Source organism: Oncorhynchus mykiss, chromosome 24 (assembly GCF_057628025.1).
Source record: "Oncorhynchus mykiss isolate SJ-2025 chromosome 24, ASM5762802v1, whole genome shotgun sequence".
In the NCBI taxonomy this organism is placed as follows: Eukaryota; Metazoa; Chordata; class Actinopteri; order Salmoniformes; family Salmonidae; genus Oncorhynchus; species Oncorhynchus mykiss.
This window is the reverse complement of record NC_143045.1, coordinates 22,378,027-22,393,685: the sequence shown is the minus strand read 5'-3', so window position 1 is coordinate 22,393,685 and position 15,659 is coordinate 22,378,027. Positions and strand designations below refer to the sequence as shown.

The 15,659-nt window shown below is 45.2% G+C and overlaps 1 protein-coding gene across 1 annotated transcript; it reads left to right on the top strand.

Annotated features, from left to right (window-relative positions):
* The first annotated feature begins 11,478 nt into the window (after positions 1 to 11,478).
* Positions 11,479 to 15,036, top strand: snrpd2 (small nuclear ribonucleoprotein D2 polypeptide). The gene is made up of 3 exons (XM_021582799.3): positions 11,479 to 11,758; positions 12,145 to 12,324; positions 14,606 to 15,036. Coding segments are annotated over exons 1-3 (357 nt in total). The 5' UTR covers positions 11,479 to 11,756; the 3' UTR covers positions 14,781 to 15,036.
* The last annotated feature ends 623 nt before the right edge of the window (positions 15,037 to 15,659 follow it).

The window sequence follows — 15,659 nt, the reverse complement described above, 5'->3', positions numbered from 1 at the left end:
AGAAATATAAACCCTCACGTCCTTAGCCAAAGTTGGCCACCAGTACTTCCCACTAAGACAGCACACCGTCTGACCGATCCCAGGATGACCAGAGGAGGGTGACGTGTGGGCCCAATAGATCAGCCAGTCGCGGACAGAACATACAGACGCCCAGCTGGCCACTGGAGGGGAGCGTGCTCTGCACGTGACGCCCGCTCAATGTCCTCGTCCAGCTCCCACACTATGGGAGTGGGATCCATGGGCTGCTCCTCTGTGTCATACAGCCGGGACAATGCTTCTGCCTTAACATTCTGGGAGCCTCGTCTGTAGGAAAAGGTAAACACAAAACGGGTGAAAAACATGGCCCACCTTGCCTGGCGAGGGTTCAGTCTCCTCACCGCCCGGATGTACTCCAGATTGCGGTGGTCAGTCCAGATGAGAAAAGGGTGTTTAGCCCCCTCATGCTAATGTCTCTACGTCTTCAAAGCTTTGATGACAGCCAACAGCTCCCGGTACCCCACATCATTGTTTCGCTCCGCAGGGCTGAGCTTCTTTGAGAAGAAGGCACAGGGGCGGAGCTTCGGTGGCGTACCCGAGCGCTGAGAGAGCACAGCTCCTATCCCAGCCTCTGACGCATCCACCTCCACTATGAACGTCAAAGAGGGATCCGGATGGGCCAAGGTAAACAGAGCCCTCAGGTGCCTAAAAGCCCTGTCCGCCTCAGCTGACCATTGAAAGCACACCGGCCCCCCGTTCAGCAGTGAGGTAATGGGAGCCGCTACCTGACCAAAACCCTGGACAAACCTCCGGTAGTAGTTGGCAAACCCTAAGATTCGCTGCACCTCCTTTAACGTGGTGGGAGTCGGCCAATTACGCACGGCTGCAATGCGGTCACTCTCCATATCCACCCCTGACATGGAAATGCGATACCCTAGGAAGGAGACGGACTGTTGGAAGAACAGGCATTTCTCAGCCTTGACGTACAGGTCATGCTCCAACAGGCGACCAAGCACTCTGCGCACAGGGACACATGCTCGGTGCGAGCATCTGAGTATATCAAAATGTCATCAATATACACCATTACACCCTGCCAGTGCAGGCCCCTGAAAATCTCGTCTACAAAAGCTTGGAAGACTGATGGCGCATTCATCAACCCGTACGGCATGACGAGGTACTCATAGTGCTCAGAGATGGTACTGAAAGCCATCTTCCACTCGTCTCCCTCTCGGATACACACCAGATTGTAAGCACTCCTGAGATCTAGTTTGGTGAAGAAGCGCGCCCCGTGCATTGACTCTATCGCTGTGCCTATGAGCGGTAGCGGGTAACTATACCTCACTGTGATCTGATTTAGACCCCGACACAGACCTCCCTCCTTCTTCTTCACAAAAAAAATCTGAGGAGACGGGTGAAGTGGAGGACCGAATGTACCCCTGACGCAGGGATTCGGAGACATATGTTTCCATAGCCTCCGTCTCCGCCTGTGAGTGTGGATATATGCGACTCCTCGGAAGTGCAACGTCTACCAGGAGATCTATCGCACAATCGCCCCGTCGATGAGGTGGTAATTGAGTCGCCTTCTTTTTGGAGAAGGCGAGAGCCAAATCGGCATATTCAGTAGCAATGCGCACGGTGGAGAGATGGTCTGGACTGTCCACCGTAGTAGCACCAATGGAAACCCCTAAACACCTACCTGGGCACTCTCGCGACCACAGTGGGGTTATGACAAGCTAACCAGGGTAAGCCCAGCACCACGGGAAACGCAGGAGAGTTAATAAGGAAGAGACTAATTCTCCCGTATGACCCCCTGCGTCACCATGCCCAAAGGAGTGGTGACCTCCCTAATCAACCCTGACCCTAATGGTCGACTATCTAAGGCGTGAACGGGGAAAGGCACATCCACGGGAAAAAGGGGGATCCCTAAACTATGGGCTAAAGCTCTATCAATGAAGTTCCCAGCCGCGCCTGAATCGACGAGCGCCTTATGCTGGGAATGCTGGGAATGCGGGGAAAACTTAGGAAAAGTGGCAGACACAAACATATGTGCAACAGAGGACTCTGGGTGAGGATGGCACCAACTGACAGTGTGACCTCTGCGGCCACAGATACTGCACGAGCGGGAACCCCCTCCGGTCTCCCTGCGCACCGCCCCTCCCAGCTCCATGGGTATCGGAGAGGGGGTGCGGGATGATGGAACCACCAGACCCCGATCTGAATGTCCACGAGTAGCCAGCAGGTTGTCCAGCCGGATGGACAGGTCCATCAGCTGGTCAAATGTGAGAGTGGTGTCTCTGCAGGCCTGCTCCCGACTGACGTCCTCGCACAGACTGCAGCGGTAATGATCGATCAGGGCCCTGTTGTTACATCCCGCACCGGCAGCCAGGATCCTAAACTCTGAACTCCTGGGCGCTCCTCGTCTCCTGCCTCAGATGGTAGAGGCATTCACCTCAAACTGGTCCAACGCCGCACTCCTCAAACTGGTCCAACGCAGCATCTCCCTCTCTCCACACGGCGTTGGCCCACTCCAGGGTTTTCCCGGTGAGGCACGAGACGAGGGCTGACACCCTCTCACGGTCCGATGGAGCCGGGTGAACGGTGGCCAGGTATAGCTCCAGTTGAAGTAGGAACCCCCGGCAGCCCGCAGCCTCTCCGTGGTACTCCTGGAGCAGGGAGAGACAAATCCCACTGGAACCAGGTGGAAACGGGGCACTCGGGAGAGACCCAGGTTGTGCTGGTGGAGGCACTGGAAGAACTCCCTGTCTCTCCCAGTGGTCCATAGTCAGAACAATGCGGTCCATGGTGATGCCAAGATGGTGATGCATTGCTGCATGTTCCTGGACGAGCTCCTCCACCTCTATGGCTGGGGTACCTTGTCCTGCTAATACGGTTGGTGATTCTGTAATGGGGTGCATGCTGGTGGCAGGGAAGTCAGGCGCAGGAGAACAAACTTAGTATTAACGGAGTTATTTAATAAATGCTCAAAAACTCAGAAAACCAACATATACAAAAGTGGGTACAAAACCCGTCGCACACCATAACATACTTAGCACCAATACATACAACGAACAATCACCAACAAAGACTAGGAGATAACACAGAGGATTAAATACACAACATGTAACGTCGGGATTGAAACCAGGTGTGATGTGAGACAAGACAAAACCAATGGAAAGGTGGTCAGATCGGGGTTGACATTTACACAGAATCAGCATGGACGAGTTGATAGCTCAGTTCATCCGGTCCCAACAAGCACGCCAACAGAAGACGACGACATCAAAACCTACCTCTGTACATTTGAACGGACAGCACTACGGGAAGGATTGCCAAGGCTGAAGTGGGACTTTACAGACAAACAGGCGGCTAACTATGGTGGACTCAAACAGGAGATACTCAGACGCTATGGGTACAGCCTGGCCCATCGTGCCCAACTGTTCCACAACTGGAGGTTCGTGGCTGACGCATCCCCCCGAGCCCAGGTGTTTTGAGCAAGGCGCCCGAGGGCACCTTGACTGGAATTGCCCGGCTCGAGAGGAGTCGATGCAATCAGCAAGCCCCAGAAGCGAGGTGGGCCATGCAGTGAACTACGTCACCTCATGTTGGGCGCACCATAAATAAACGGCACTCAAGGTCAAGGCGAAGGCTGACGGACACGACATGGAAGCTCTATTAGACTCCGGAAGTATGGTTACGCTCGTAACCACGAGCCTGCTGAAAAAGGGGACCGAACATGGTAGGGAGATGTCCATTGCCTGTGTCCACGGTGACACAAAGTGGTATAAAACCATATGGGCCAATATTGTGACGCCACAAGGGAACTGCCAGACTATGTTGGGTGCTGTACCTGAGGTGTCGGTACCCCTGTCAATGGGACGAGATTTTTCGCTGTTCGCGGCACTTTTTTTTCAAGTTATTTGTAACTTATTTTGTACATAATGTATCTGCAACCATATCTTACAGCAAAAAAATAGCTTCTGGATATCAAGAAAGCGATCACTCACCTCAGATTAGACAAAGATTTTTTTCTTCAACAAACAAGACGCACAAGACATCCTCCAAAAACCCGGCAGGGCCGACATCTACGTTTTTTGCAAGAGAAAGCGACACAGGTACAGAGGACAAAGAGACGGATGCCTGGTCAGGAGTCGAATAAGGCAACTGGGAAAGCTGCCGTTACCGTCAATACCACTCGCCAACGTGCAATCATTGGACAATAAACTAGACGAGGTACGATCACGAATATCCTACCAACGAGACATCAAAAACTGTAATATCCTACGTTTCACGGAATCGTGACTGAATGACGACAAGGATATTCAGGATACACGCTGCACTGGCAAGATAGAACAGCACAATCTGGTAAGACGAGGGGTGCGGTTTGTGCCTATTTGTAAACAACAGCTGGTGCAGGAAATCTAAGAAAGTCTCTAGATTTTGCTCGCCTGAAGTAGAGTATATTGTGATAAATTGCAGGCCACACTACTTGCCTAGAGAGTTTTCAGCTATACTTTTCATGGCTGTTTATTTACCAACACAGACAGATGCTGGCACTAAGACCGCACTCAGTCAGCTGTGTAAGGAAATAAGCAAACAGGAAACCACTCACCCAGAGGCGACGCTCCTAGTGGCCGGAGACTTTAATGCAGGGAAACTTAAATTGATTCTACCAAATTTCCATCAACATGTTAAATGTGCAACCAGAGGGGAAAAAAATCTAGACCACCTGTACTCCACACACAGAGACGCATACAAAGCTCTCCCTCTGCCTCCATTTGGTAAATCCGACCACAACTCTATCCTTCTGATTTCTGCTTACAAGCAAAAATTAAAGCAGGAAGCACCAGTGACTCGGTCTATAAAAAAAGTGGTCAGATGAAGCAGATGCTAAACTACAAGACTGTTTTGCTATCACAGACTGGAACATGTTCCAGGATTCTTCCTATGGCACATCAGTCACTGGCTTTATCAATAAGTGCATCGAGGATGTCGTCCCCACAGTGACTGTACGTACATACCCCAACCAGAAGCCATGGATTACAGGCAACATTCGCACTGAGCTAAAGGGTAGAGCTCCCGCTTTACGGGACTCTAATCCGGAAGCTACCAAAAGGGCAGCACATGGAGAGGGGACTGGGGGAAGAGAGGTTACTCCCGTATAGTCATGCTCAGTCCCAGGGATAACGGAGGGAGCTCCGTTTTGTTCCCCACAGGATGCAGCAAGACCCGGAGTCCAGAAGACGGTATCCCGGAGAGGGTTTCCTGTGGGAGATCTATTATTTTATTTTTGCTTGCTATTTAAATAAACATAATTGAAACCGAGATAATCCAACTCTGTCAGTGTCTGATCTGTGTAAACATCTTCACCAAACCCCCTGGTCTGCCATAGTAATTAGGGTTGTTGTTCTGTTAGAAGGTGAACCTTTTCCCCAGTCTGAGGTCCTGAGCGCTCTGGAGCAGGTTTTCATCAAGGATGAATGTGCATGTCTTTAGATATGTTTGTCAGATGTTACTATGGAATATGATCTTTGTCCCCATGTGCAGTTGCAAACTGTAGTCTGGCTTTTTTATGGCGGTTTTGGAGCAGTGGCTTCTTCCTTGCTGAGTGTCCTTTCAGGTTTGTCGACATAGGACTTGTTTTACTGTCGATATAGATACTTTTGTACCTGTTTCCCCCAGCATCTTCACAAGGTCCTTTGCTGTTGTTCTGGGATGGATTTACACTTTTTGCACCAAACTACGTTCATCTCTAGGAAACAAAACGCGTCTCCTTCCTGAGTGGTATGAAGGCTGCGTGGTCCCATGGGGTTTATACTTGTGTACTATTGTTTGTACAGATGAACGTGGTACCTTCAGGCGTTTGGAAATTGCTCCCAAGGATGAACCAGACTTGTGGAGGTCTACCATTTTTTTTCTGAGGCCTTGGCTGATTTCTTTAGATTTTCCCATGATGTCAAGCAAAGAGGCACTGAGTTTGAAGGTAGACCTTGAAATACATCCACAGATACACCTCCAATTGACTCAAATGGTGTCAGTTGGCATATCAGAAGCTTCTAAAGCCATGACACCATTTTCTGGAATTTTCCAAGTAGTTTAAATGCACAGTCAACTTAGTGTATGTAAACTTCTGACCCACTGGAATTGTTATACAGTGATTTATAAGTGAAATAATCTGTCTGTAAACAATTGTTGAAAAAATTACTTGTGTTATGCACAAAGCAGATGTCCTAACCGACTTTCCAAAACTATAGTTTGTTAACAAGAAACTTGTGGAGTGATTGAAAAACAAGTTTTAATGACTCCAACCTAAGTGTATTTACACTTCCGACTTCAACTGTATATACACACAATATTCAATTTGGATAAAAACACAATAATTTGGACATTTTAAAACTATAAAAACATTTTTTAACTCAAACTCCTCGTAAAGGCCAAGAGGAGACAGTGTGTTGAGCCTGTAGATCCAGAAAGATTGCCTTTGAAGAAGTTTCCTCTCAATCTCGCCTCCCCTGCATGACATCTTGAAAATTCCAATGTATCTCAGTGAACTAATAGGATGTCGAGCTTGTACAAAAGGAATAGCAACCGGATGTTTTGTCTCACCTGTCCATGTATTGCTGCGGTGCTCACTGATCCGGGTCTTAAGACTTCTACCGGTGTTCCCTATGTAAGACAGACCACAAGGACATTTCAACATGTTGACAACATTGATGGACATGCAGGTAATCAGGCCATTGATCTTAAATCTTTGTTCGTTGCTGGGGTGGGTCAGTGAGTCCCATTTGTAGGTGAAACTGCACATTGGCCACATTTGTAATTACCCTTCAGAACCTTGTCCTCACGTTTTTGGGGGTCTTTTAGAGACCATACGTGAGGGATATTTAAAGATGGGTTTCAATTGTACTAGAGCTTCCTGATAATGTCCTTAAATGGCTTCCTCAATGGTGCGTCTTGTGTGAATCCAGAGGGGACATGTTCTGATTTTTCTTGAACTTGGGCATGTTTCACCCAATTGTCTTTGTACCCCCTTTTCTTAAACCTTTGTGTGAGGTCCATGGTCTGTTTCTGGTAGGAAGCATCAGAGCTGCATATTCTTCTGATGCGGCTGAATTGACAGTGAGACTTTTAATAAGTGTATGTGGATGAAAGCTGCCACCTCTAAGGAGGGTGTTCCTGTCTGTACGTTTCTTATAGGGATCTGTAGAGGGAGGTTTTGTCTTTAATAACCACCACATCAAGAAAACTAGTTAATAATGAAACAAAGGTGCTCATTCATAGTTTAGATAGGCATGGAATTCCAAGAGTTCTTCCTGGGTCCCTGTATAAATCACAAAAACATAATCCACATATCTCCAAATTAGGAGAATATTGGAGAGAAAGGGGTTAAGGTCTGGATTCAGCACCACAGGTTTTTCAGACATTCCTAGATATAGGTTAGCATAATTAGGAGCCATAGTACTCCCCATCTTTGTCCCTTTGGTCTGGAAGAAAAAGTATCCTTTGAAGAGAAAATTGTTGGAGGATAGTACAAGATCAGCCAAGTTAGTACAGATCAGCCAAGTCCACAGCACAATTGGTGCTGGGAAGAGCATTAGGGGGATGTTCATTGACGTAGAGCTTGAAGGCCTCTAGGCTGCACTGATGGGGATGTTAGTATATAGACTGGTAACATCAAAAGTACCCAGAATAGAATTTTCAGATATCTGATCCACAGATTCCAAATTATTTGAGGCAGGGGTATAGGGGCTCCCAAGTGGCACAGCAGTCTAAGGCACTGCATCTCAGTGCAAGAGGTGTCACTACAGTCCCTGGTTCAAATCTAGGTTGTATCACATCTGGCTGTGATTGGGCTGCGCACAATTGTCCCAGTGTCATCTGGGTTGGGCTGGGGTAGGCCATCATTGTATATAAGAATTGACTTGCCTAGTTAAATAAAGGTTACAAAAAAATACATGGGGAGAGAGATTGCCCAGGGTTTCACAAAATGGTCTTTAAAGGTAAAGATATTCTCTGTCAGAGATCTGTTACTACTCACAATGGCCTGGTATCAGTGGTGGAAAAAGTACTTGAGTAAAAGCATAGTGGAAACTTAATGGAAAGTTGTAAAAGTGGAAGTCACCCAGTAAAATACCACTTGTCTAAAAGTATTTGGTTCTAGATATTCTTAAGTATCAAAATTACTTATATTAAGCAAAGCAGACAGCACCATTTTTTTGTTTTTAAAATGTACGGATAGCCAGGGGCACACCCCAACACTCAGACATAATTTACAAAAGATGCATTTGTGTTTAGTAAGTCCGCCCGATCAGAGACAGTAGGGGTGACCAGGGATGTTCTCTTGATAAGTGTGTGAATAGGACAATTTTCCTGTCCTGTTAAGCCTTCAAAATGTAACAAGTACTTTTGGATGTCATGGAAAATGTAGTGAGTAAAACATACATTATTTTCTTTAGGAATGTAGTGAAGTAAAAGTAAAAGTTGCCCAAAATATAAATAGTAAAGTAAAGTACAGATAACCCCCAAAAACGACTTAAGTATTTCTACAAAATTACTTTACACCACTGCCTGGTATAGGGGGTGTCATGCTCTTGTGAATTTTGGTAAAGCGTATATGACAAGTGTGGTTGGGTAGTCAATTTTCATATTCTCATATTCTATCTTTGTAATTTCCCCTTCATTCAAAAATGTTCACAATCTATCGTGGATCAGAGACTTGATTGATTAGTAGGGTCCTTAGGAAGTATTTTGTAAAATTCATTATCACCAAAGAGAGGCAGGTTGAGGTTCCCAGGGTTAGAGTAGTGCAGAAGTTGTCGTATGCTGAGGCAGTGACGAAGGCAGAGAAAGATGTGTCGAAGGGGAGGGTTCCTGAAAGGAGTGGTGTGAGGAGAAGATCTGTACCAGTATTTGTATTTTTGTAATTATTCTGGATTCCCATTAGCTGCTGCCTTGGCAACTCTTCCTGGGGTCCAGCAAAATGAAGGCAGTTTATACCATTTTAAAAACATTACAATACATTCACAGATTTCCCAACACACTGTGTGCCCTCAGGCAATGTGTGCCCCCCGCTCCACCACTACCATATATCTACAGTACTAAATCCATGTGTATGTGTGTATATAGTGTGTATGTTATTGTGTGTATGCATGTGTATGTGCCTATGTTTGTGTTGCTTCACAGTCCCTGCTGTTCCATAAGATGTTGGTTTTTTTAAGATGTGTTTTTTACTGCTAGCATCAGTTACTTGATGTTGAATAGAGTTCCATGTAGTCATGGCTCTACGTAGTATTGTGCAACTCCAATAGTCTGTTCTGGACTTGGGGATTGTGAAGAGACCTCTTGTTGCATGTCTTGTGGGGTATGAATAGGTGTCCGAGCTGTTTGCCAGTAGTTCAAACAGACAGATCAGTGCATTCAACATGTCAATAACTCTCATAAATACAAGTAGCGATGAAGTCAATCTCTCCTCCACTTTGAGCCAGGAGAGACTGACATGCATATTATTAATATTAGCTCTCTATCCAAGGACCAGCAGTGCTGCCCTATTCTCAGCCAATTGCAATTTTCCCTTTTTGTGGCACAAAAGTCCCTTTTTGTGGTACCTGACCACAGTAGTCAAGGTGCGAGGACCCAGTACAGAGGGATAGGCCAACAAGTGATGTACAGTGCCTTGCGAAAGTATTCGGCCCCCTTGAACTTTGCGACCTTTTGCCACATTTCAGGCTTCAAACATAAAGATATAAAACTGTATTTTTTTGTGAAGAATCAACAACAAGTGGGACACAATCATGAAGTGGAATGACATTTATTGGATATTTCAAACTTTTTTAACAAATCAAAAACAGAAAAATTGGGCGTGCAAAATTATTCAGCCCCCATTAAGTTAATACTTTGTGGTGCCACCTTTTGCTGCGATTACAGCTGTAAGTCGCTTGGGGTATGTCTCTATCAGTTTTGCACATCGAGAGACTGACATTTTTTCCCATTCCTCCTTGCAAAACAACTCGAGCTCAGTGAGGTTGGATGGAGAGCATTTGTGAACAGCAGTTTTCAGTTCTTTCCACAGATTCTCAATTGGATTCAGGTCTGGACTTTGACTTGGCCATTCTAACACCTGGATATGTTTATTTTTGAACCATTCCATTGTAGATTTTGCTTTATGTTTTGGATCATTGTCTTGTTGGAAGACAAATCTCCGTCCCAGTCTCAGGTCTTTTGCAGACTCCATCAGGTTTTCTTCCAGAATGGTCCTGTATTTGGCTCCATCCATCTTCCCATCCATTTTAACCATCTTCCCTGTCCCTGCTGAAGAAAAGCAGGCCCAAACCATGATGCTGCCACCACCATGTTTGACAGTGGGGATGGTGTGTTCAGCTGTGTTGCTTTTACGCCAAACATAACGTTTTGCATTGTTGCCAAAAAGTTCAATTTTGGTTTCATCTGATCAGAGCACCTTCTTCCACATGTTTGGTGTGTCTCCTAGGTGGCTTGTGGCAAACTTTAAACAACACTTTTTATGGATATCTTTAAGAAATGGCTTTCTTCTTGCCACTCTTCCATAAAGGCCAGATTTGTGCAATATACGACTGATTGTTGTCCTATGGACAGAGTCTCCCACCTCAGCTGTAGATCTCTGCAGTTCATCCAGAGTGATCATGGGCCTCTTGGCTGCATCTCTGATCAGTCTTCTCCTTGTATGAGCTGAAAGTTTAGAGGGACGGCCAGGTCTTGGTAGATTTGCAGTGGTCTGATACTCCTTCCATTTCAATATTATCGCTTGCACAGTGCTCCTTGGGATGTTTAAAGCTTGGGAAATATTTTTGTATCCAAATCCGGCTTTAAACTTCTTCACAACAGTATCTCGGACCTGCCTGGTGTGTTCCTTGTTCTTCATGATGCTCTCTGCGCTTTTAACGGACCTCTGAGACTATCACAGTGCAGGTGCATTTATACGGAGACTTGATTACACACAGGTGGATTGTATTTATCATCATTAGTCATTTAGGTCAACATTGGATCATTCAGAGATCCTCACTGAACTTCTGGAGAGAGTTTGCTGCACTGAAAGTAAAGGGGCTGAATAATTTTGCACGCCCAATTTTTCAGTTTTTGATTTGTTAAAAAAGTTTGAAATATCCAATAAATGTCGTTCCACTTCATCATTGTGTCCCACTTGTTGTTGATTCTTCACAAAAAAATACAGTTTTATATCTTTATGTTTGAAGCCTGAAATGTGGCAAAAGGTCGCAAAGTTCAAGGGGGCCGAATACTTTCGCAAGGCACTGTATGTTTTAGTAAGATTGGATTTTTTGCATTTATAGCAATGGCTATCAACTGTACTGCAGGGATAGAACTTAAGTCACAGAAAATGTAGGTTGTAGTGGCAGATGCAGAGAGAAATTTGGGTGTACGAGACTTGATGTCAGAGTTACAGGGTGTGTTGTGTAGTGGTGTCCTGTCTTTTAAGGCTTTTGGCCTGAGGTAGGACTTGATAGATTAAATAGTGGAGTAGGGTGGTGGGTTTTCGTTGAGTGTAGGGTTAGATGGTAGGGTTTTGTTAATTTATTTTTCAAGCAAAGCATAAGGGTATATATATACTCCAGTCTAGTAGGTGGCGGTAATACAACAAAATTGAATGCCAACTGCCCTTAAACCAAAGAAGAAGAAGAAGTTGTTGTACAGAGAACACACGAGTGTGGCGTTGGAGATTAAAGAAGCAGGCAAAAAGCTAACATATTTACTAGCTTGGTTTCCTGCTAAAATCGCCATTCGCTGAAGAAAATATGTAAGTAACTTACTTTAAATGACCAATGTGTGCATTGTTTATATACAGTTAAACAGAGCCTAATCACTGTGGAAAGAATTGTGGTTAAATTTGGCTAGCTGGCTGGCTGGTTAACGATAGTGTATGATGACCTAACGTTACTAGCGATAGTAACTACTGTAGCTAGCTAACCATAATAAACCTAGGAACTTATCAGCCAACAAGCTAATACATATTGCCTTTGGCCACTTCATGTAAAACAGTTTTCCACTTTGTTAGCAGCTAACTGTTGGTCTAAATTAACGTTAGTTTGGTCAAGTCTCAATCATCATCATCTCGATCAACAATGTTTGAATTGCTTGGAGTTTAACTCTGTTAACAATAAGTATCCTCAATAATCCTTCCAGGAGCCTGTTAAATAAACCCAAGTCTGAGATGACTCCTGAGGAGCTCCAGAAGCGGGAGGAGGAGGAGTTTAATACTGGGCCCCTGTCTGTGCTCACCCAGTCTGTCAAAAACAACACACAGGTCCTCGTCAACTGCCGAAACAACAAGAAGCTGCTTGGCCGTGTCAAGGCATTTGACAGGTATTTATGTAGCTAGGCCACTGTATTTTCCACAAGCCGACAAATCCACTATAATTGAGAATTTCAATAAGCATTTCTCTACGGCTGGCCATGCTTTCCACCTGGCAACCCCTACCCAGGTCAACTGCCCAGCACCCTCCACAGCAACCCGCCCAAGCCCCCACCATTTCTCCTTCACCCATATCCAGATAGCTGATGTTGTGAAAGAGCTGCAAAATCTGGACCGCTACAAATCCGCCGGGCTAGACAATCTGGACCCTCTCTTTCTAAAATTATCTGCCGAAATTGTTACAACCCCTATTACTAGCCTGTTCAACCTCTCTTTCGTATCGTCTGAGATTCCCAAAGATTGGAAAGCTACCGCGGTCATCCCCCTCTTCAAAGGGGGAGACACTCTAGACCCAAACTGCTACAGACCTATATCTATCCTACCCTGCATCTCTAAGGTATTCGAAAGCCAAGTTAACAAAACGATTACTGACCATTTTGAATCACATCGTACCTTCTCCGCTATGCAATCTGGTTTCCAAGCTGGTCATGGGTTCACCTCAGCCACGCACAAGGTCCTTAATGATATCATAACCGCCATCGATAAGAGACATTACTGTGCAGCTGTATTCATCGACCTGGCCAAGGCTTTCGACTCTGTCAATCACCACATTCTTATTGGCAGACTCAACAGCCTTGGTTTCTCAAATGATTGCCTTGCCTGGTTCACCAACTACTTCTCTGATAGAGCTCAGTGTGTCAAATCGGAGGGCCTGTTGTCCGGACCTTTGGCAGTCTCTATGGGGGTGTCACAGGGTTCAATTCTCGGGCTGACTCTCTTCTCTGTATACGTCAATGATGTTGCTCTTGCTGCTGGTGATTCTCTGATCTACCTCCACGCAGACGACACCATTCTGTATACTTCTGGCCCTTCTTTGGACATTGTGTTAACTAACCTCCAGACGAGCTTCAATGCCATACAACTCTCCTTCCGTGGCCTCCAACTTGCTCTTAAACGCAAATAAAACTAAATGCATGCTATTCAACCAATCATTGCCCGCACCTGCCCGCCCATCCAGCATCACTACTCTGGACGGCTCTGACTTAGAATACGTGGATAACTACAAATACCTAGGTGTCTGGCTAGACTGTAAACTCTCCTTCCAGACTCACATTAAGCATCTCCAATCAAAAATGTAATCTAGAATTTGCTTCCTATTTCGAAACAAAGCTTCCTTCACTCATGCTGCCAAACATACCCTCGTAAAACTGACCATCCTACCGATCCTTGACTTCGGCGATGTCATCTATAAAATAGCCTCCAACACTCTACTCAGCAAACTGGATGTAGTTTATCACAGTGCCATCCGTTTTGTCACCAAAGCCCCATATACTACCCACCACTGCGACCTGTACGCTCTCGTTGGCTGGCCCTCGCTTCATACTTGTCGCTAAACCCACTGGCTACAGGTTATCTTCAAGTCTCTGCTTCGCTGGTCACCATAGCAGCACCCACTCGTAGCACGCGCTCCAGTAGGTATATCTCACTGGTCACCCCCAAAGCCAATTCCTCCTTTGGTCGCCTTTCCTTCCAGTTCTCTGCTGCCACTGACTGGAACGAACTGCAAAAATCACTGAAGCTGGAGATTCCCATCTCCCTCATTAGCTTTAAGAACCAGCTGTCAGAGCAGCTCACAGATCACTGCACCTGTTCATAGCCCATCTGTATACAGCCCATCTATCTACCTCATCCACATACTGTATTTATTTATTTTGCTCCTTTTGCACCACAGCATCTCTACTTGCACATCCATCTTTTGCACATCTACCATTCCAGTGTTTAATTGCCATATTGTAATTACTTCGCCACCATGGCCTATTTATTGCCTTAACTCCCTTATTTGACTTAATTTGCACTCACTGTATATAGACTTTGTTTTCTACTGTATTATTGACTGTATGTTTTGTTTATTCCATGTGTAACTCTGTGTTGTTGTATGTGTCGAACTGCTTTGCTTTATCTTGGCCAGGTCGCAGTTGCAAATGAGAACTTGTTCTCAACTAGCTTACCTGGTTAAATAAAGGTGAAATAAAAAACATAAAAAAAATAGTTGGGAAGTCATCAATTGGAGTTATATGGTTAACCACAAATGTCCAACAAATACAGACACAAGATAATGTGTGCATTTTGTTATCACATGTTACCCATATCCCCCCCAAAGACCCCCCAAAGACTTGATTCTTAATGCTTTTTTGGTTAACTGTATACATTTGTATTCCCCTCTCAATGCAGACACTGCAACATGGTCCTGGAGAATGTGAAGGAGATGTGGACAGAAGTGCCCAAGAGTGGCAAGGGCAAGAAGAAGTCCAAACCAGTAAACAAGGACCGTTACGTCTCCAAGATGTTTCTGAGAGGAGACTCCGTGATCGTGGTGCTGAGAAACCCCCTCATCACAGGGAAATAGACTGTTAATTTGCCCACTTCACCTGTCTTTGTCAAAGAGATGATGGCAGGCAGTGGATGGGCTGTCATTATGTGAAAATAATGTTTTTTGTTTTGGAACCGAGAGGAATCTGAGCTGTGTGTTTAGAATTGAATGTGAGAAAATGATACCAAGTTCACACTTTGGATTGCTGATTAAGATTATTCCTGACGTTCTATTTTGTTTAGGGCGCTAATTTAGTTTTTCATTTTAATAATAAAAGACGAGAAGTATGGTATTCAGTGTTGTGAATACGTCTACACACTCTTAGAACATAGCCAGATGTATTCTCTACTGTATCTCAAATAGTTTCAGGCTCGAAAGCAAGGGATATGTTGGGATGAACAGAACTCTGACTCTTGACTTCTCTCTTTCTCTCCTCCTCCTCTCCATCCTCTCACTCTCCTCTAGCCTGTTTCCCCAGGCAGAAGCTTGGGTGTCAGTGTTGATTTCAGGTGGCAGCGCTCAATATGCGACAAACTGCCGTTTAAAGAACCATGCATTATAGATGAGACCAGATGTGCTGACTGTCACTTCACACCCTGCTCTGCGTTCTCCGTATCATCTTGTCTCTTCGCTGCGACTCACCCCATCCTGACCACTTTGTTAGCTAATTGTCTCAATAGCATATTTATTTCTTCTCAAACAGTTGGCACTTAAACCAGTGCGGTTAACTTGGGGCTTGAGTGCCCGTCCCAAGGTTATTTGCCAGTAAGTGGCATACTGTACAGTGCTTTTCGGAAAGTATTCAGACCTCTTGATTGTTACGTTCAAGCCCTATTCCCCCCTCCCTCAATCTCCACACAATACCCCATAATTAAAAAGCAAAAACATGTTTAGACATTTTGCAAGTTTATTAAA

What these genes read in the sequence shown, in the direction of transcription:
- snrpd2 (XM_021582799.3), top strand. An exon ending in CGTGTCAAGGCATTTGACAG is followed by an intron (nt 12,325 to 14,605) that starts GTATTTATGTAG and finishes CTCTCAATGCAG; the next exon opens with ACACTGCAACATGGTCCTGG.